Genomic DNA, 23,225 nt, shown 5'->3' on the forward strand with positions numbered 1-23,225 from the left:
CCATAGAGTTTTTTTATTCTTAAGAAGATAAGTCAGAGATCTAAATTCACCTTAAAGTTATATATATATACAGCCACATGGTTACATTGCTTTTGCTCATTGGCCGTCATCATTCATGTGAATGGAACATATAAATACGACACATACACATAGGCATAATATCATTGATACCTGTGTGCAAGTAAATTTAGCCCCTGTTAGCAGACTCAATTTTCTGGCAACAGACCCTTGTTGAAGGCAGTTAAACTTCCTTGGGTGTTCTCTGGCAAAGACTCATAAGATCGACTCACAGGTGAGGTTTTCCTGGGCATGACTTGCAAGAAATTTGATATTTAATTATTTTGTTAGAAAATCTAGCCAGTGGGCCTTTAAATGTATTTGGAGGCCATTAAAGGGGGGAATAGCTAGATATTCTAGGAAGATGTTTAACATTTATTCACATTCCTGCATATGTGTATGTGTATAGATATATACGTATTATGTATACATGCATATAAGTACTGCAGAGAGACATTTTTCTATAGTAATTAAATTTATATATTTAATCACATGCAGGAAATAATTGAATGCTATTGAGTAAATAATCTATTTCTAAATATGGTTTAGCTGAATAGTAATCTGAGATGTGAGGTTTTTCAGAATTTGGGGTCACATGTGATTTGGATAGAAGGAAGACACATGAAGCAAGTGATTTTCTCTGAATTGATGCAGATGGTATATAGACTCTAAGTAGATTTTAATATCTTTTACCAATAGAATGCCCAGAATTTAAATTTGCCCCTTGTTTTGTAAGCTCAATGTATGTTTTTGAGAGCCAGGGTTTGCGCTCATCTAAGCATATAGCTTTCTATGCTGTGGTAGAGTTTTTAATAGTATTCCTTTTAAAAAATCTGTTTTACTAATTAAAACCTTTTTATTAAGAATATATATGGACAGCTGTGCATGGTGGTGCAGGCATTTAGGAGCTGGTTGCTGTCTATAAAGTGTGCTTATGGTATAGGCGTCAGTCAGTAACAATGTAGGAAGTCCTGTTTCTCCTACAACTTTGTTAATATTAGACATCTAAAAATCCTGTGGCTTATTAGGCAGAAACATTATTTCATTTTTAACAAACAATTCTTCATTGACTAGCAAAGTCAAACTTTTAATGTATTAGTAATTTTTATTTGTATGTGTGTGTGTGTGTGCACACGTGTGTGACTATTCACACTCATGTTCATTTTCCTATTGAGGGTAGGCCTTTCTTGATCATTGTCATTTAGGTCATAAATACATCTGAGCAAGTGCAGCATGGTGTGTGCTTTTCAAACATTTATGATTGGCCAACACTAGTTTTGTTTTCTAGTAAAGAAGTGCGCTGAATTTTCCTATCATGGCCCTTGCACCTGGTGGCTTTGTGCAGCTAGCTCTGTCTTTTGGTGGCCACAGCTTCTAGTAATTATGCATTACTGTTGCTGGTCTCATGGCAGACAGTGAAGCCACCCAGGCCTCTGCCAGTGTGTATTCTCTAGTAGGCGTAGACCTTCCTCTGAAATAATATCCAGTGCTTTGCAAAGAAGAAAAGGGTGCTCAGGAAGAAAAGAAACCAGGGTTTCAGATAAATATGTTGTAGAAGGAAAAGCCGAAGTCAGAAGATGAATGTCTGAATTCTAGCACAGATTATTGGGCAAGTTACTTTAGTTTGGGAAACTTTGAGGGTCCTTGTACATGGGTTGGAGTGCTCATTTGAAGAGAGCCACACTTTCTCTTTTATGCTTGCACCATGTAAGGGGAGTTGACAGTGAATTGTCTCTGCTGAAGAGTTTAGAAGTGACCAGCTTTGTCTTCACGTGTCCCTGTTTGCTCTGGCAGGAGACCCGCGGTCTCAACTGAGGCCCAACTATGGTCCCTGCATATAGTCTATGTTCTTCTTTTTTGACCATTTTCCCATGTGCCTTTCTGTTTTTTGTTTACATTAGAATGGTTTTCACTGAATATTTTTTATGTTCATTTTGATGCTCATGTTGTGTGTTTATTTTCCCTGGGTAAGGTAGCTCAAAATATTTGCTCATACGGAGTGTGTAAATACATGTAAACAAAACAGGCAGTGGCTATGTTACTATAAACACATTTTAAAGAGAAAGGAGATTCTTAATTCCAGTTAATATTTTTGTTATAGATATCATTTTATGGGAAAATGTAATTATTTGTAATTGCCCTTAATAGGCAAGTAAACCTAACTGAGTCTATCTGTTGGATTTCTGCAGTAATGGGGCAAATGTCATGTTAAATTACAAGAGGTCTGCAGGATGTGTTAATCAGCTGTTTATTGCTATGACCAAAATACCTGACATCAACAACTTACAGGAAGAAAGATTTATTTTACCTCACACTTTCAGAAGTTTCTATCGCTGGTCGGAAGCTCCATTTTTCTGGGCCTGAAATGAGGCACAATATCATGGCAGAAGAGTATTGGGGAGGAAAGTTACTCAGCTTATGGCATCCAGGAGGTAGAGAAAGAGAGCAAGCTGGCATGCAAGGCAGGAGCCAGGGACAAGATATAGTCTCCAAGGACACTCCCTCCCCCGTGACCTATTTCCTCCAACCATGCCCCACCTTCCTACAGTTACCACCACTTCCCTATAGTTCGCTTGTCAATAGTTTAATCCTCTGATGAGGCCAGAGCCATATGATCCAGTCACTTCTCTAAATTTTCACCTCTGGATATTGCTTCATTGTGGACCAAGCCTTCAACACATGAACTTGGGGTACATTCCAGACCCAAACCATAACATAGGGATTCAGCTTGTCCTGACTGCAGCCATTTTGAATCATCGCTGCTGCGATTGCACTGTCAGTTTCCCTGTGTAGTTCCCCCACATACCATAAATACCCAAAGCATTAGAATAGCATGTGGGGCTTTATGTCTGCCTGGACCCTGGCTCTGGGATGTATCTGACTCTTTCATAGTAGCCTAAGATATTAGCAATAAGATAAGGTACATTCCAGTCAAGGTGAGGAGCTGAGGATGTGGCTCAAGCGGTAGCGCGCTCACCTGGCATGTGTGCGGCCCGGGTTCGATCCTCAGCACCACATACAAACAAAGATGTTGTGTCTGCCAAAAACTAAGAAATAAAAAAAATAAAAAGATGAGTTTGCTTTTGCCCTAACCCATAAATATATCCCTCTTTCTGACCCTAATTGCAAGGATCCAACTGGTTTTGCTGTTGCCCATAACTACCATTCTGTTGGTAAGCCTCCCAGTAAATTGCATTCTGTGTAGTCCTAGATCTTTCTGCCTCTCTTTTATCTCACAGAACTTTGGGCTGATTCTCATACACTTGGTCTAAGTTCTTCCAGAACAGTACGTTCCAATAAACCTTATCTATAATATTGAGTAGCAGTGGGGATTTGGCCCTGGGCTCTAAATTTCTAATCCTCTGGTCTAGAAGGCAAGAGAGTAATATAGACAATGATATAGGCAATGCTAGCTGAGAGAGGACAAAAGAGACTTTATTTATGTGATAGGGGGTTACAATGAGTGGTTTTCTTTTTCTTTATTTTTCTTTATTTTTTTTGAGGGGGGATGGTGTTCTGGGGATTGAACCCAGGTGCACTTAACAACTGAACCACATCTGCAGCCTTTTTTATATTTTTTGAGACAGGTTTTCACTAAGTTGCTTAGGGCCTCGCTACGTTGCTGAGGCTGGCTTTGAACTTGTGATCCTCCTGCCTTAGTCTTCCAAACTGCTGGGATTATAGGCATTTGCCATTGCACCTAGCTCCAATTAGTGTTTTGTTTTGTTTTGTTTTGTTCTAGTTGTAAATGGACACAATATCTTTTTATGTGTTTATTTTATGTGGTGCTAAGGATCAAACACAGTGCATCACACGTGTGAGGCAAGTGTTACACCACTGAGCATTGGTGTTTTAAAGCTATGATTTTATAACTTTCCTGGTCACTCTTTAGTTGCTTCTGGGAGCAGTGGTTGATCCTCATGTGAACCCAAGTAGAATTCCACTAACTGCCTTTTGAAGTCCTTTTGAATTCCTTTCAGAGATGGGCTGGCTCACGGCTCAAGAAGCTGGTCTGGGAGGAGGAATGTGAACAGGTCCCTCCCTGGCCTGCTTCCTGGGAGCATTCTCACTTTTTTTGCAGATGATGATTTGCAAAAATCTCAACCATTTCTGCAGATGATAATGATTAGATTTGAGAGAGGTATGCCAAGCCTAGGATTAAGACATCAGGAAAAGAGCTTTCAAAATCCAAATGTGGTGGGCAGAAAAGTGGGAGAGAAGGAATTTGGGAGAGGAGGTTTTATAAAGCAGAGATTCTGAATGCTTGCACAACATCCAAATTGCCTAGAAGACTTGCCTTGAAATACAGATTCACGGGAATGTCATCTGTCCCTCACTGTTCCTCCCTCCCTCCAGACTTGACTTTCTGATTGAGTAAATTTGGAGAGAGCCCAGCTCCTCTGAGTCAAGTCTTGGGATCAAGAAGGAGATTTCTCAGCCATAGAAAGAAGAAGCACCTTGGAACGGATTCTCAGAACGTGTGTCTAAAAGTATGGTCACAGTGATATATTTGAGCAGTTAGTCACAAATTGTAATTTCCAAATCTAAACTGGTACAGTGGCCTACACCTATAATCCTAATCCCAGTGATTTGGAAGGCTGAGGCAGGAGGATAGTAAGTTCAAGACCAAACTGGGCAACTTAGTGTCTCAAAATAAAAAAAGGGCTGGGGGTGCTAGGGATGAAGCTCAGTTAATAGAGTGCTTGCCTTGCATGCACAAGGTCCTGGGTTCAATCCCCAGCAGCCGCCCCCCCCCCAAAAAAAAAGCTGGGGATGCAGCTCAGTGATAGAGTGCCCCTGGGTTTATTCCCAAACCAACCCCTGCTCCAAATGGCGGGGGGGATAGAAAAACCAAAACCCCACCATCACCACTAGTACTAACAACAACAACAAAAAAAATCTAAGTTGGACTTTATGGCACATTCCTGTAATCCCAGTTACTTGAAAGACTGAGGCAGGAGGATAACAAGTTCAGGACCTAGGCAACTTAGCAAGACCCTGTCTCAAAATAAAAGGCCTGGGATGGGGCTCTGGTAGTGTATTCCTGGGTTTACTCACTAGCACCACTGGGGAAAAAATCTTCCAAGCCTAGGAAATCTTTATTACTGATTGGTAATCCCTCAAGAAGTCAGTACCTGTTAATTTGCTTTTGGATCATCTGCGATTGGAATTTCTCTCTTCGTCTGCTGTCCCTGCCCCCATTGCCTCTGCCAAACCACAAATTACTTATCAGTCTGTCTAATTCAACTTCATTACTGTTTGGCATTCCCGACCCTGCAAGCAAAAATAATACCCCGGGGAAGCTGCAAATCCTTTTATCCATCTGTGAAGACATTGAAGAAATAAAATTCATCTGATTTTTCTCAAGTAATTGCTTTTCCCATGTGGCTTTGGGATCTTGGAAAAGAGAACCTGCTTGGGGCCGACATAGAGAAGGAGGCTGTGGCATAGATGTTGTAGTAAAGAATCAAGTGAGTTAATGGTGATTCAGGGCTTATGTTCTCTCAGAAGCTCATTCTACAAGACACATGAGTTTGAGCAGAACTTGCGGAAACAGCTCTCTCCTTTGTCATTATCAGTCCATCTGTTCATTCGGTAAATACAGGTTGATCATCTCTAACCCCAAGTCTGAAGTCGTCCAAAATCTGAAATGTCTTAATACTGACAAGATGCCACAAGTGGAAAAAGCTTGCACTCGACCTCACGCCACACTGTGACGGTCAGAGTCAAATTCAGGCACATTAAAAATGGTTATATAAAATTATCTTTGAGCTCTGTAATGGCTTGGATCTGGAGTGTCTCCCAGAAGCTCATCTGTTAGGGAATATACCAGTGTTCAAAGGTGAAACTGTTGGATCACGAGGGCTCTGACCTCATGAGTGGGTGAATACATCAAATCCATCGCTGGATTCACCCATGGATAGATGAATAGACTATTGGGAGGCAGGACCTAGTTGGAGGAAGTAGGTCACTGGGGCAGGGGTATGCTGGAAGGGCTTATCTTGTCCCTCTCTACTTCCTGCTGCCATGAGCTGAGTAGCTTCCCTCCTGCCACACCCTTTTGTCTTGGAGCCAGTTAACCTTGGACTGAAAGTATGAGCCAGAATAAATCTTTTCTCCTCAGTTGTTTTTGTCAGGTATTTTGTCACAGTTATGAAAAGCCGACTAACATAGGCTGTGTACATAAGTTTTATAGAAAACATAAGTGAATTTTGTGTTTAGACTTGCATACTAGCCCTAAGATGTCTTATTATGTATATGCAAGTATTCCAAAATCCCAAACACTTATGGTACCAAGCATTTCAAATAACAGATACTCAGCCTATATTGTTTCATGCCTGGAAACCTGGGTATACCGAGCTCAGGCAGCCCCTGCCTCACGGCTGTGTGTGCTCTGGGAAGTCCTGTGGTAAAGTGGCCGATGCCCATTATTCTTGGGTGCTCATGGCATTTAAATGTTCGTCTCCTCATTGATTGATAGCTTAGTGGGCTGCCTCTCTTGGGCTCTGGTGCCTTCCCCCACTATCTCCTTTTCCCACTCATTTGGGATTTATGGGGCACTGTGTTGGTAGAAGAGCCTTCTACCCATACTTCACCAAGGAGTTGTGTGTGTGTAAGAACAAGTCGGGATGTGGGAAGGACGGTGGAAACCCCAGGGGCTCATCTGGGAGACATGTTCATGGAGTGGTGTGGGTGTCCTACCTTTTCAGCTGCCTGACACACCCATCCAAAGGGCCAGTGGCATTGTTGCTCTTTAGCACCAGAGGACCTGCCTGGCAGTCCCTGACACATCCCACTAGTCTAAAGGGTTGATAAGTTCTCTGTGATTTCTGATCAAGTTTATATTTTACAATACCACGTTTACTGACACCCACAACCAGTGTTAGTATGCCTCAACAGGCTGCCTTGGCCCGCCTCGGGATGCCCTTCCCAGGTTGGAGGCCTTGAGGGGTTGTGCTGTGTTTGGGGAAGAGCAGACCCTGCTTTTAACAGGTAACAGGGTAAAAGCCCAGAGATATGCATACCTCTGTCCTTTTGTGGTGATCCCCAAATTTAATGTATCTTAGAGACTTGGCAAAGGCACCCTGGATTTTATGAGCACCTGGTTTCTGTAGTTGGTAGGATTGTTCAGGAGAGAGGGGCAGGGGTAGGAAGGACATGTACCATACTTTTATTTAGTAGTAGGTCATGAGTTAAGGTCCTGGGAGTGCATCTGCCTTCTTTACCCCGACTTATTTTCAGAGCATGTGGCGAGCAGATGGAGTCTGGAAATAAAAACAGTTACCTCTGCTATATGGAAACCTCACAACTAGACATGGGGCTGGCCGTCTCTATAGCAGGAGCAAAAACCATCCGTCTGAATAATAGTGATGTTGATGGGATTTCAAGAGCGTTTGAGCTTTTCCCTCTGCCCTATGACAGTGTGTCGGAATACTAGGCACGGAAAGCAATCTTTCCCTTATGCTCGGTCTCTTCAGATTACTTTTGTTTGGCTTTGTGGTTCTGTTCTAGAGCATCCAGCGCCTGCCTGTTCAACAGTGAGGCCCTTGCAGTGAGATCCCAAGTTCCAGTGGCAGGTCCCTGGAATCTCTGCTGCCTGGAGGCTGCCAACCTTCTTCCCTCTCAGAACTGACTGCAGCTCTCTCCTTGGTAACATGTCATTAGCATGTTTTGCATGAGAAGGAAGAGCCAGCCTAGCATGAATATCAATTGCCAGGACTCTGGAATTCAACTGCCTTTGAAATGTTCCTTTGTGTGGCTTACCTCTCTGCTCCAGGGTCATTCTTCTGTATGCAACTCAGAGTCCCTAAGTCATCTTATTGTCCTGCTTTTTTTTTTTTTTGTTGACCTGCTATCACTATTTACTTTATTGTAGAAAGTACAAAAAAAAAAATAAACGTATTTTAAAATAAACTAAATGTTGATAGCAGGTCCAGAGATACACATATATAACACAGACGTGAATGTGTTACACACACCCACATACACACAACCTACAGAACGATAGGCACCCGTATGTGACATACTAGCACGGGCACACACACGCTCCATACATATGACTACACTCATACGACACAGATGCACCCCCTACATACAAATGCTCATTATCTACTAAGTTGTCTCTTGGATCCCTAAATTCCTGGGGGATTTTTTGTCCTTTTTTTTTCATATTTGTCACCATGACCTGATTGCCTGGTTTCTTAACTAGGACAATTAAAACCAGTTAGTGCTTTTATAGCTTAGAGTTTGCAGGTTTGTCAGAATCAAGAAAAAAGGGGAAGGTGGGGAACAAAAGGCCCTGAGGTTATCGTGCCTACCTAAATAAAAAACGTCAAGGTGGAGTACCACGTGCTAGGCTTCTAGAATTGAAGGGCTGCTGTAGCTCACACCACTCCCCTAGAGAACAGAGCACTCAACTCCCGCACAGGATGTCCCTTAGTAAGGCAGGGAGGAGGCTGTGGAACGTTTTTAGTGGATCTTTTGCTCTGAGTCATTATTCCCTTCTCAAAGGGACTTTGTCCCCAGCAAGTGAGTTTACCTTTGGCAGGTGAATTCTCTGCCATTTCTGGGTGGATTGCAGAGCACCCCAGCCTGATCAGAGGTTAGCAGTAAGAGATGGCTTTGTAAGTAGAGCTCCTTTTTAAAATCATTATGCTTCCGGGTAGCCAAAGGCATGTAGATTTGGGGCAAAAATTGCAGCTCATTTAATTTTCCTTTTATGTGATATGGTGGCTATTTATTAAATAACAGATACCAGGTGCTTTTAGATGGGCCTATGGATGCTAGATTTTAGGAGTTTTAATAAGAAAAATTGACATACACCTCAGCTTTTAAAAATGAAGTGAAATATTGAAATGAAACCAGGAGACCTGACCCATGAGTTGCACCTCTTGGAATGCATCTTCAATTTGACAGCATCAAATGTCATCCTATTTTATAACCAGACAGGTGCTAAACTGGTTATTGTTCTCTAAGCCGTTTATTGTGGTATCCAAATTTTTTTTTTTTGATAAAACTTTAAATTAGAAGTTTCCGTGAGTGTCAAGCTAATACAGTTAAAAATCAAACTTTCGAGTTGGGTTGATACTTTCTTAAGCTCTAAGTTCGGTTGCTGTGTTGCATCAGAACATTCATGCCCTCTTTCAAGGTTCAGTGGGATTTAAGCTCTTCTGCCCTTCTCAAGATTTTGAGAACTTTAGCCCTGACTTTGGAGTAGTAGGGTCCAGCTCCTTCTGAGCTTGTGGTGATACAGGGGAGCAGGAGGGCACTGGTCTATGGTACATTTTTTTCTTTAGAACATCTGTTAACCCTGGTAGGGACCCTTTTCCCTCACCTAGGACATTGCAGTACCGGCATCAACAGGGCTCTGGATTCCAGTACTGCACATGCCATCTGTAGCACCCAGATTACCACATATCATGTCCAGATTGCTCCAAGACATGGTTCAGAAGTAGGTGCATCTTCTGGGCCTTAAGGCCAGCCCTGGAGTGAAACTCCTTTGCACTGGGTCTGGTGAAGGTTTCCACTGTTTATTAGTAAATAGGTTGTGTCTCTCTCTCTCTCTTTTTTTTTTTTTTTTTTTTTTGCTTTAACTAGATCTTTTACCTGATAGTAGAATGCATTTATGTACTTTCATATATCATACATAGATGGGATAAAATTTCTCATTTTTTCATAGTGTACATGTTGCAGAATCATTGGTCATGTAGTCACACATATGCATACAGTAATAATGTCTGTTTCATTCTACTGTCTTTCCTATCCCCACATCCCCTTCCTTCCCCTCCCATCACTTCCTTCTACCTAATCTAAGGTAACACTATTTTTCCCTAGTACCCCCTGCCCTATTATGAATTAGCATCCATGTATTAGAGAAAACATTCAGCCTTTGGTTTTGTGGGATTAGCTTATTTCATTTAGCATGATATTCTCCAATTCCAACCATTTACTGGCAAATAATTTCACTCTTCTTTAAAGATGAGTAATGTTCCATTGAGTATATATACCACATTTTCTTTATCCATTCATCTATTGAGGGACACGTAGGTTGGTTCCATTGTCCAACTATTGTTAATTGAGCTGCTATAAACATTGATGTGGCTGTGTCACTATAATATGGTGATTTTAAGACCTCTGGATATAAACCAAAGAGTGGGATGGCTGGGTCAGATGGTGGTTCCATTCCCAGTTTTCTGAGGAATCTCCATACTGCTTTCCATAGTGGTTGCACTAATTTGCATTCCCACCAGCAATGTTTGAGTGTACCTTTTTCACCACATCCTCACCAACATTTATTGTTGCCTGTATTCTTGATGAGTTGCCACAGTGTGGCTGGGCACAATTCGGGAGCCACTTGTCAAAAGAAACAAACTTTATTTTTAGAACACACACGCCACACCACACAGCTCCTCAGGAAAAACCTTCAGAGCCCAACTGCCACCACCGGCTTCCCACAAGCCTCTCAACTTCCTCCCCTCCTCCTGCTCTTGATGCCTATTGGCTGGGTCGTGTGGGCGGAGCCAAAAAAGTCCCCCAATGAGCAGCTCCATGGTCTGAAAGGGCGGGGAAACAGCCCAATGAGCATCACCACAGAGGAGCCAATCAGTTGGCAGCTAGAAGTTTTCTGGGGCCGCTGTGAGCCAATCATCAGCTGGCAGCTGGAAGTTTGCTGGGGCCCCTTAGGCTGTGGCTCTCAACAATGAGTGCCATTCTGCCAGGAGTAAGATGAAATCTTAAGAGTAGTTTTGATTTGCATTTCTCTAATTACTAGAAAAATTACCTTTTCATATATATGTTGATAATTGTATTTCTTCTTCTGTGAAGTATCTGTTCAGTTCCTTAGCCCATTTATTGATTGGTTTGGGTTTTTTTTTTTTTTTTGGTGTTAAATTTTTTTGAGTTCTTTATATATCCTAGAGATTAATGCTTTATTGGAGGTGCGTGTGGTAAAGATTTTCTCCCAATCTGTAGGCTCTCTCTTCACATTATTAATTGTTTCCTTTGCTGAGAAGAAGCTTTTAATTTGAATCCATCCTATTTATTGATTCTTGATTTTACTTCTTGAGCTTTGGGAGTCTTTCCTGTTTAGGACGTCAGATCCTAGGTTGACATGGTGAAGATTTGGGCCTATTTTTTCTTCCATTAGCTTCAGTGTCTCTATTCTAGTGCCTAGTTGATTTTTGTGCAGGATGAGAGATAAAGGTTTAATTTAATTTTGCTACATATGGATTTTCAATTTTGCCAGCACCAATTGTTGAATAGGCTATCTTTTCTCCAGTAAATGTTTTTGGCAACTTTGTCTAGTATTAGATAACTGTACTTATGTGAGTTAGTCTCTGTGTCCTCTATTCTGTACCATTGGTCTACAAGTCTATTTTGGTGCCAATACCATTGTTGTTTTAGTTACTATAATCTGTACAAATTTCTAGAGACATATGACCTACCCAAACTGAATGAAGAGGTCAAACATGATTTAAACAGATCAATTTCAAGTAATGAAATAGAAAATGCCGGGCTGGGGATGTGGCTCAAGCGGTAGCGCGCTCGTCTGGCATGTGTGCGGCCCGGGTTCGATCCTTAGCACCACATACCAACAAAGATGTTGTGTCCGCCGAGAACTAAAAAATAAATATTAAAAATTCTCTCTATCTCTCTCTCTCTCTCTCTCACTCTCTCTTTAAAAAAATAAAATAAAAGTAATCTTAAAAAAAAAAAAAAAAAGAAATAGAAAATGCCATCAAAAGCCTACCAAACAAGAAAAGCCCAGGACCAGATGGATTCTCAGCCGAGTTCTACAAGACTCAAAAAAGAATTAACATCAATACTCCTCAAAGTATTCCATGAAATAGAAAAGGAGGGAACCCTTCCAAACTCATTCTATGAGGCTAATATCACCCTGATACCAAAACCAGACAAAGACATATCAAGGAAAGAAAAATTCAGACCAATATCCCTGATGAACATAGATGCAAAAATTCTCAATAAAATTCTGGCAAATCGCACACAAAAACATATTAAAAAGATGATGCACCATGATCGAGTGGGATTCATCCCAGGGATGCAGGGTTGGTTCAACATATGGGAATCAATAAACATAATTTATCATATTAATAGACCTAAAAACAAGAATCATATGATCATCTCAATAGATGCAGAAAAAGCACTTGACAAAATTTAGCACACCTTCATGTTCAAAACACTAGAAAAACTAAAGATAGTAGGAACATACCTCAACATGGTAAAAGCTATATATGCTAAACCCAAGGCCAGCATCATTCTAAATGGAGAAAAAATTGAAAGCATTCCTGCTAAAAACAGGAACAAGACAAGGATGTCCTCTTTTACCACTTCTATTCAACATCATCCTTGAAACTCTAGCCAGAGCAATTAGACAAAAGAAAGAAATTAAGGGGTTACAAATAGATAAAGAAGAACCCAAACTATCACTGTTTGCTGATGACATGATTCTATATTTAGAAGATCCAAAAAATCCCACCAGAAAACTTCTAGAACTAATAAATGAATTCAGCAAAGTAGCAGGATATAAAATCAACACCCATAAATCAAATGCATTCCTATAATTCAGTGTTGAATCCACTGAAAGAGAAATTAGGAAAACTACTCCATTGACAATAGCCTCAAAAAAAAAAAAAACTGGGAATCAATCTAACAAAAGAGGTGAAAGACCTCTGCAATGAAAACTATGGAACACTAAGGAAAGAAATTGAGGAAAACCTCGGAAGATGGAAAGATCTCCCATGCTCCTGGATAGGCAGAATATTGTCAAAATGGTCATACTACCAAAATCGTAAAACAGATTTAATGCAATTCCTATTAAAATCCCAATGACATTCTTTGTCGAAATAGAAACAGCAATCTTGAAATTTATTTGGAAAAATAAGAGACCAGAATAGCTAAAGCAATCCTTAGCAAGAAAATACCAGAATACAATACCAGAACTTAAGCTATACTACAGAGCTATGTCTCTTATTGATACTGAGGCCTCTCTATTGGGTGTCTGTCTGCTGCCCTAGTTTGGGTCTCCTTAACTACTCAGAGGTCCTTTTATTGAGTGATGCTAGGGATCAGACCCAGGGCCTGCCTTTCCCATGGGCAAGTGATGGACTGCTGAGCTACATGCCAGCCCTCAAGTCATTTTGTTTTAAATGGAAAAAGCTACTTCCTTAAATCTGAGGTCTGTTTTATTACTCTTGGATGGAAGGAAGGAATGTGTGGGCAAAGGTAGGGCCGGCTCACTTGTTGCACATTTGACAGTTGTAAGCTTCAGCGACGGACTGATAAACATGTAAGCATGCATATGAAGTCTGCCTCTGTGTGTGTGTGTGACGCATGTTTTATGTATGTATATGTGTGTAAACACCTGTGTTCATGTGACACGAAAGATTCATGAGACATGGTTGTTTCTAAAGAAAATTGCCTTTGTTTTTCTCATTTATCATAACGCATGACTGGTTTTAAAGGTTTTTTGAGTGAATTGATTGGCAGCCCATCTGAGAAAGGTCTTCCCCTGTGTATATTACAGGTTCCCGTAAAGCCACATAAAAATATAAGTTGAAGTACATAGTTCTGAACAGAGCTGAGAATTTTCATATAGAAAACTTGGTTTTCTAAAACTTCCATGTCATTTTTTATTGAAAAAGTGCAGTTGGTGTGTGTGCTCATGCGTCCTGATGCCTCGTGTTCTATGGTATACCACACCAACATACAGCCTCATGTTGTCTTCTGGGGATGAGGTATGAGAAAGCATATGTGGATTTAACTCCTTAAAGTGGTTGAAGGGGATTGTCAAGGGTTTCAGGTGCATGCAGAGAGAGTGCTAATTGGAATTCTTGACTTATTCTTTTGCATTCTTCCTCTAGGCAAGCAGATGCCCAGGGTCTGGCAGTGAGCCCAGGAGCACCACAGGACCCACCAGATCAGAACCCACAGACCCCGTTCACATTGTCTGAATCATCCCACACTTGGGAAGCCTCAGAGCTGCCCCAGGAGGGCCGGGGCCGAGCAGGGACTCTACCCCGCGATTATAGGTACTCAGAAGAGAACACACGGGAAGACTCAGGACCTCTGTCCCAGGGAACCCCTTCGTCCCCACATGCTCAGGGAGAGGATTCGTGGCCAGTGAGCACAGCAGCACTCCCCAAGAGGCCAGCCCCGCAGAGGCCTCCACCGCCCAAGCGCGAGCCCAGGAAGTACAGTGCACCTGCAGACGCTCAGCCGGCTGCCCCTGGCAGGCCCATCCCAGCGCCATCCCCTGTGTCCCTGGAGGCGTGTGTGACCCACCAGCCCCTCTCCCATAGCCCCTCTGTGTTCAGCAGTACCCAGCCTCAAGACACCCCAAAGGCTACCACCCATGAGTGTGACATCCAGCATGTGAATGAGGACACGTCCCATCCTCGGCCAGAAGCACTGCCCCCTTCCAGGTTCCAGCACCTACAGGCAACCACCATGGAGACCTCTCGCTCCCCCTCGCCTCAGTTCGCCCCCCAGAAGCTGACAGACAAACCCCCCCTGCTCATCCAAGATGAGAATTCAACAAGGTATTGTCCTGTGGTGGTGGTAGCATGTGTTCATCCTGTTTCTCCTATAGGTGCTGGTTTCAGTGACTCCTTCCCAGGTGCTTTGCAACTGGTGCCTTACAGTAGCTTAAGACACTGGATTTAAAGTTGGTCCTGGGAAATAACTGTTGGAGGGAAATTACTTGGAATTTTAATTCAGGGGGCTGCTCTTTTCCAATGAGAAGAGCCATTCTCTTCACCTGAGCAGAATGCATTTATATCTATGTCACCCACAGGTATTTGCTGGCTAGGGATGTATTTTTCTTGCACATACAGTACTTAGCTGGGGATATAGCTCAGTGGTTAGAGCCCTTGTCTCAAGGGCCTATGTATCATCTTCTGTACTCAAGAGTAAATAAGCAAATAAACATACTCACTTTTTTTCTGCCCTTTTTTTAAATGGTAAAAAGCTAAGCAACGTAGGCTGGGGCTATAGCTCAGTGGTAGAGCACTTGTCTCACAGGTGTGAGACCCTGGGCTCAATCCTCAGCACCACATAATAGATAGATAGATAGATAAATAGAGAGAGAGAGAGAGAGAGAGAGAGAGAAGTTTGGCTAGGTTTTTTTTCCTCCTGGCACCAGTAGATGGCTCTCTTTCCCCAGAGTGTTCTTTTTAGCCTTTTGGGCACAGTCTCCATGAACATGGCCCAGCTCGGTACCTCTGAGAGCAGCAAGCATTTGTTGTCCTGGGTGAGGCCCTGTGGTGTTGGCCAGGAGTCTTCTTCCCATTCTCTCTCTTTGGGTGCTGTTGGAGCCTCCCTGGCTCCTTTTACCAGGCCCTTCCCACCTCCCCACCCGCTATTTTAAGGAAAGTGTGCCCCTTGTTGGGTAGCAAGTTCACTGTTTATTGCTGAGATGATCATCACAGTCATTTGAAAATCTATGCAAAAGGTAGCCTGAGGTGTTCGGTGGAGGGTGGAATGCACTTGTGGAATCTTTGAAGTGGGACCATGGGCGGAAGTGCCCAGTGCGGACTCCAAGGGGCCCTGAGGACATTCTCAAGCAGGTGTGTGCCAACCTGCACTGAGAAACCCTGACCTGAAGCACTCATAATGATTCTGTGAAAAAATGCCTATTTGCTATAAGTTTAACCGAGCAGGGCTTATTAAAGTTTGCACTGTCATTGGAATAAAAACAAATGAACATTAAACAGACCTCATATTCCTCAACAAACCCCAGAAGATCCCCTCAAATGCCTATAGGTGTGTGGCTGACAGTTTTAATTAGACTGTTCAGGGTCTAGAGACCCCACGAGGAATCAGATGGGGAAAACCTCTCAACCACCTCTGTCTTATCTAGGACGTATGATCTGGCAGCTCCTTACAGGTGGGTGGTTGATCAGGGATCTTAATCAGGTTCCCTGTTAGGAAGGGACCCACCAGTCTGAGTCCTGGGTTGGAATCCATCTATTGCAAGGATTTCAGAGGACAACTCTTCTCTTTCCAGAATCGAGCGGGTGATGGACAACAACACCACTGTGAAGATGGTGCCCATCAAAATCGTGCACTCGGAGAGCCAGCCTGAGAAGGAGAGCCGCCAGAGCCTGGCGCGCCCAGCTGAGCTGCCTGTGCTGCCCAGTGGTCTGGAGAGAGATCAGATCAAGACCCTGAGCACATCCGAACAGTGCTACTCCCGCTTCTGCGTGTATACCCGCCATGGTGCTGAGACTGAGGCCCCACACAAAGCCCATTCTCTGGAGCCCCAGCCCTCCAGCACCCCCATACCACCTGCAAAGAATGTCTGTGCCTCCCCTCCTGGGCTCAGCTACATGAAGACTAAAGAGAAGACCATGGAAGACCTGAAGTCGGAGGAGCTGGCCAGGGAGATTGTGGGAAAGGACAAATCCCTGGCTGATATCCTGGATCCCAGCGTGAAGATCAAAACCACCATGGACCTAATGGAGGGCATATTCCCCAAAGATGAACATCTCCTAGAGGAAGCACAGCAGCGGAGGAAGCTGCTCCCCAAGATCCCCTCTCCCAGAACCACGGAGGAGAAGTGAGTGCATGTCACTTTCCAGCGGGTGCATGATTCTGCCCAGAGCTTCTTTGGCTTAAAAAGGGAGGAGGGCCACATCTGCTTGTGATTCCAGTCTTTGGGGCACAGATTTTCATAATGGTTTCCATTGCTTAGCACTTTGGAGAGCATCCCAGTAGAAAAGGCAGAAGTTTAAAGCACTCTCCCTGGGCGTGGTGACTTTGGGGCCTGGCATAGGCATGATAATACAAGCTGCAGCAGCTGAGGTCCTTGGCTTGCGGCTGGCATGACATGACAATGAGCACAGGTCTCCTTTCCCCTAAGACAGATTCTCAGTAGAGGCCATTGTGTGCCCCAGAGGGCACTTGGCAATCTCTGGAGACATGTTTGGCTATCATACTGGAGAGGGGAGTGCTCCTGTCATCTAGTGAGAAGAGACCAGGCATGCTGCTGTCAACCCACAGGCCCTTAGTGCTGAGGCTGAGAAACCCTGCCTTAGAATGAGAGGCCATCTGTCCATCTGTTTGTCTTCTGTCTCTCTCTCTCTCTCCCTTTATTCCTATCTTCTATTGACCTATCAACTATTTTTTTCTGTTTAACTTGTATGCTGTCTGTGTGTCTGACTTTCTATCTTTCTGAAGCACATCGCAATTGCTTCTTGGCAGAGGATGGGATGGATACTGAACAGCTCTTTCATTCCTTAGAGATTTTTTTTTTTTTTAAAGCATTCCAGTTTACTAGGGGCTCAGGGTGTAGCTCCATAGTAAAAGCTAGCATGTGTAAGACCCTGGGTTTAGTTCCTGGTACCAAGAAGCATGTGTGTAAGTACACGCGCATACATGCGTATTCTCTCTCTCTCTCTTTCATATATATATATATATATATATATATATATAAAATCACTCACACTCACACACACACACACACAGAAAAAAAAAAAGGAAAGAAAAAACCAACTGTGTTCCATAGACTAAGTATCTATTTGGTGAGGAGTTTTGTTTTAGTTTTAACCTCATCACTACCTTTTTTCCTCCTCTTTGGCTACCTCATCTCCCTGGCTGGTGTCTTTCTGTCAGTGCCCACTTTTATTTGTCACAACCCAGGGACATGTCTGTACATCTGGTTGCAGTTAATTGAAGTTCTGACCTCCTTACCCAGGAAGGAAGAGCCAAGTGTGCCTGCCTCCGTGTCTCTGGCCACCAATTCCACCTATTACAGCACATCAGCCCCCAAGGCGGAGCTACTGATCAAGATGAAGGACCTGCAGGAGCAGCAGGAGCCTGAGGAGTACTCGGGGAGTGACTTGGACCATGACCTGTCCGTGAAGAAGGTAGGAAAGAGGAATTCCAAAATATAACTATACTTTAAGCTGGGTGTGGTGGCAGGCATCTGGAGCCCAGTTTGCCCTGGAGGCTGAGACAGGAGGATGGCTGGAGCCCAGGAATTCAAGGCCAGCCTGGGCAATAGAAACTCTGTCTCACAAAAAACAAAATGTGCTGAGGGAAACAGGTAGGCAGGAGGTGCTGGGACCACACTTTTCTACAGAAACTCTACACCACATTTCTGAGGGCATTTGTGTTTAGCTTTCATGCAGGACAAGGAAATGTGGGACAGCTTTAGAAAGCCCTTTATGATGAATTCTTTGTTCTCATCTTTTTGTAAAAGTCTTTCTGTAAGGGTCTTTCTGCCATCTTTTTCTAATAAGAGTCACTGTCAAATTAGGTCAAGTGGATAACAATCTCTTTAAGTTAAATAGATAGTTCCTTTCTACCATAATTAAAATCCAGGGGACCTAATTGTCTGACCATCAGTGAGTCACCTGTCTTCCTTGAATATCAATTTCAAATATCTGTAACTCAATGTTGGATCATAAATAAATCAAACATTGGATCAGAAAGAACCTTGTCAGCCAAAAGCTATCAGATGTTCAACTCCTAAGAATTCACCCAGGCCCTTGAGAGTTCAGAGTAGACAAAATACTTCTGCTCATCTCATGGGAGAGATGAACAGCCACCACAAAGATAAACATATGATACAGGCATAGCAAACCTGGCCCACCACCTGCTTATGTAAGTAAAGTTTTATTCACACAGCCACATCCATTCATTTACACAGGGTCGATGGTGGCTTTCATAGGATGGCAAAATTGACTGATTACAACAGTAATCTAACAGCCTGCAAAGTCTAAAATAATATTTTCTGTTCCCTGACAGTTTGTACATCCTTGACACACTATGTCAAGGCATAGAGACAAATGAGTGTGACCTAGAGGAGGTTGTAATGAGGGGGTTGCTGTAATGAGAGAACCAGACTGACATCAGGGGCAAACTCTGGAATGTCTGATAGAGGCAGAAGGCGATTTGGTGGGTACAGAGGTCCTACAGCAGGCAAGCCTGGGAACAAGGTTTTGGAGAAGCAGAAGAGGCCAGGGGCTAGAGCTACGTGGGCAAGGGGTCAGCTTGGAGATGAGGTACAAATAGTACTCGATTTGTGGACAATCATGACAGTCACTGTAGGGACAGAGTTGTATCAATGCCAGTGTCACTGCTATCATGTCAGCTTGAAACCTTCACATGTATCAGTAGCCAGACATATGACATTATAAAGAGACTATGGCATTGTCAAATAAAACTAGGCTCAGAGGGCAGCATGTGGTGTTTATTTTAAGGGCCTGGAGTTTGCTATAATTATCAGTACTGGGGTAAGAAAAGGAGGTAAAACAAGACCTTTGTAAACAGTTATGTTCAGAGTCTATGTCATTAGTGATTTAAAAAATATTACTGGGTGGGGAAATAGCTCAGTGGTAGAGTGCTCACCTAGCACGTGCGAGGCCCTGGGTTCGATCCTCAGCACCACATAAAATAAATGAGTAAAATAAAGGTATTGTGTCCAACTACTACTAAAAATTAATTTTTAAAAAATTACTGACTGGTTTTAATCATGATAGATATATTATGAAGGGCACTATTTTCACTTTAGGAAGCAATAATTTTTTGGTTCGAGGAATTAAATAGGGAAATGGAAAGTGAGAGTTTTGGATTTGGGGCTTTTAGAGGTGTTATTCTGGCTCAGGGTAACATTGCTTTATTCTGATTACAGAATCTCCTCTTTAAAAAAAAAAAAAAAAAAAAAGAACTGAAAACTTTTTCAGTTGTTTCTCATAAAACAAGAAAAGTCAGCCAGGCTTGGGTGCATGCTGTAATCCTAGCTACTCAGGAGGCTGAGGCAGGGGATCACAAGTTCACAGCTAACCTGGGCAATTTAGTAAAACCCTGTTTCCAAAAAATAAAAAGGCCTGGGGCATAGCTCATTGGTAGAATGTTACTATGTTTAATCCCATCACCATAAAAACTGTAAGACATGCAAGTAAAACCATACAGTCTGAACCATTTCAATTTAGCTCTAGCCTAATATAGATATATTAGGCTGTCTAAGACCCTGGGTTCAGGGTCTTAGACAGGATGTAATGAATTTTGTAAGTGCAGGCCTGGATGCCACCCACCTCCATCTGGGTGCCACTCTGTCCCTCTGCTCTGAGTTGGGATCCTTCTTCACCAGAAATGACTGCTTTGGGACTGAGTGAGTTACTGTGAGGTCGAAGTCAACTTAGATTTTCAGTTGAATACACATATGTTTGGCCATTGTACATGCTATATAAATCACAGCTCTCTGTGCTGTCAGCAATTCTGCGGTCCTATTTTTTTCCCTTGATTTGACAGGCTACTGCTACGCTCCCCCCCCCCTCGTGTCCAGCACTCACACATTCATGATGTCATGCTTGTTCACAGAGCATACACCAGTAGAGGTGTGTCTATCAGTGAGCATAGTGTACATCAGGATTTGATTGGCTACCTGCTCTATAGCTGCTTAATAAGGGAAAATAGTAAATCCCCAATTGCACGTTGTCATCTATGTTTGCAGTGCTGGGGATAGAACCCCAGGGCTTCAAACATGCTAAGCAAGTGCTTTACCACTAAGCCACACTGCCAGCCTCCTTTTATATGTGAGTGAGTGAGTGTGTGTGTGTGTGTGTGTGTGAGAGAGAGAGAGACAGAGACATCCATTTTCCATTGCTATAACAGTATGTCACCAACTACAATTTATGAAGAATAGAGATTTTAGCTCAAGGTTCTGGAGGCTGGAAGTTCAAGAGCATGGTGCTGGCACCTGACAAAGACCTTCTTTCTGCATTGTAACATGGTGGAGAGCATTGTATGGTAAGACAGTGTAGGCCACTAGCTCAGATCTCCCTTCCTCTTTTAAAGCCACTTATGCCATCACAGGAGTCCCACTCTCATGACCCCAACCCTAATTACCTTCCCATACCAGGCCTTCAAATGCTGTCAACATATGAAAGTGTGCGAGAGTGGGAGCTCTTAAGCAGGGATACAATATATGAGAGATTCTGATGGCCTATACGGAAGCATCGTGCTAGGTGGGCTAAGTAAGTTTCTACATCTGGGGTAGCTTAGGTGGACTCTGCCCACCTTATGGGCATTCTTCAGGAAGCGGTTTAAATTTCGAATCTCTGAGGTTTACAACTTCCTTTTTAAACAAGGAAGTGAATGCAAAGCCTAGAAAGAAAAGGCCTTGCTTTGTCCATGGAATGAAACCAAAGGAGGGTGTCTGGGGCTAAGCCAGTTGGAGAAAGAGAGGAGTCCTGGGAGCCAACCCCCAAGCTTTGGCCCATCTCAATGGAGAGGTAGAGGCAGCATGTACCTGGCTACCGCATAGTCTTATCCTGGCCTCCTGGAATGCCACGTGCTACAGAAAAGAAGTGGGTAGGCTTGTCAGGCAGCACATTCCACAGTGGTGAAACCTCAGCACCCTGCCTGAGGTTGAGAGCCGTTTATATTTATGTGCCACCCTGAGTCAGGTCTTGTCTCAGAATCCTTGGAAGCCGGTATCTGTACCTTTTAATGGCCCTTTAACAAAGGGAATATATTTTTAAATAAAAATTTGTATAAGACATCAAAGAATCAAAGAAGGAATTTAGACTCTTCAGAGTGCCCAGTTTCAGGGCAGTCCAGTCGAGGTGGGTTTTGAAGGACAGTTTTCATGCGCTGGTGTGAGATCTTAATCACATTCATTCTTCAGTTGATAGCACTGAATAATTATTGAGGGGCTGGGGGTAGATAGCTCAATGGTAGAATACTGCATAGCATGCCACACCCCTGCATCAAAACAAACATATAACACTGGCTAGGGGTCCTCTTCTGTCTGAGGTATTTCCGTTGGCTGAAATTAGTTACTTGAGTCAGTACTGGCATCAGATAAGAATCTGGAAAGTTCTCTACTTTCTGTTTTGTGCTTTTCTCTCAAATGATCAGTATCTAAAATATGGCATTTTCTCAGCTATGGGATTTGAAGGTGCATTTTAAATAATTTATTAGTTCATTTTAGTTATACATAATGTTAGGGTTCATCTTGGCGTAATTATACAAGCATGGAATACAATTTCCTCCAATTCAGTCACTGGTACTTCCCCTTTCCCTCCCCTTCATTTTCCCCATTTCCTTTTCTCTACTCTTAGTGATCTTTCTTACTTTTATATATATTTTTTTACTTAATGCATCATAGATATACATGAAGATGAAATTCACTGTGGTATATATGTAAATATACATAGGAAAGTTTGTTCAGATCCATTCCACTCTTCTTCCCTCTTCGCATTCCTCCTCTCCCCCACCCTACAATCCCCTTTCTCTAATTCTCTGATCTCTCTCCTATTTTCATGGAAACTACCACGGCCCTCCACCTCACAACTTTGTTTTTTCCTTATTTTGGTCCAACTTCTGCATATCAGATTTTTGGGGGTCTGGCATATTTCACTTGGCATAATGAATATGGTTTAAACAATCTCTGCAGATAGTCTGGTGAACAGACACACAGGAGTGTGTGTGTGTGTGTGTGTGTGTGTGTGCTTATGTACACGTGAGCACAACATAAAAGAAAGGCTGGGGTGTAGAAGGGTCTAGCATGCATGAGGCCCCAGGTTTAATCCCCAGTATGGGAGGGAGCAAAAGGGAGAGATGAATCTAGACTCATATCTGTTTGGTTTGCGGGGGTGGGTTGTTGTTGTTAATTGTAAGGAGAAAATGCCTTGACATCCTGACCTAGAAAAGCCAAAGAAATTTATAAACTCCATGTGGTCCTTCTTAGGAGAATTGTGCAGATTAATCAGCAATGAGACTGGCTGGCTGTAAAACAGCTTACCATTTAATCTGTGGCAGAGCCAGACATGCTGATCAACAGAAGGCAGATTGAACCTAGAGGATACAATCCCTGCTCATACCTTTCACATTTTGTGATCTTTTAAAAAAATGCTCGATGTTGGTGTGAGAGCTGGGATCTAGAGTTAGTGTTTGCTACTTACATAGTTTCCACTGGGGAAGGTGGAGGGGCTGTGGAGGTGGGTACTGGTGACGGTTACACAGCAGTGTGAATGTCCTTAATGTACACTTTAAAACTGCTTAAGATGAGGGCTGGGGCACCTCGTGAAGCCATGGGTTATATTCCAGCACTAAAAAGAAAAAGGAGGGGGCAGGAATAAAAATAGCAAGTCTTAAGTATATTTTGCCATAATAAAAAAATAGTCATTTGTTTCCATTTC

General features: G+C 42.8%; 1 protein-coding gene across 5 annotated transcripts in view; it reads left to right on the forward strand.

Annotated features, from left to right (window-relative positions):
* Nucleotides 1-23,225, forward strand: part of LOC101954944 (protein Shroom2) — a 131,701-nt gene that overhangs the window by 102,904 nt on the left and 5,572 nt on the right. For all 5 annotated transcript variants that reach the window (XM_078035385.1, XM_078035386.1, XM_078035384.1 and 2 more), the window contains 3 exons: nt 13,938-14,615; nt 16,082-16,633; nt 17,771-17,942. In XM_078035385.1, coding sequence (XP_077891511.1) covers nt 13,938-14,615; nt 16,082-16,633; nt 17,771-17,942 — 1,402 coding nt within the window. The remainder of the gene's footprint in view (nt 1-13,937; nt 14,616-16,081; nt 16,634-17,770; nt 17,943-23,225) is intronic.

This window comes from Ictidomys tridecemlineatus, chromosome Y (assembly GCF_052094955.1).
Source record: "Ictidomys tridecemlineatus isolate mIctTri1 chromosome Y, mIctTri1.hap1, whole genome shotgun sequence".
Taxonomy (NCBI): Eukaryota; Metazoa; Chordata; class Mammalia; order Rodentia; family Sciuridae; genus Ictidomys; species Ictidomys tridecemlineatus.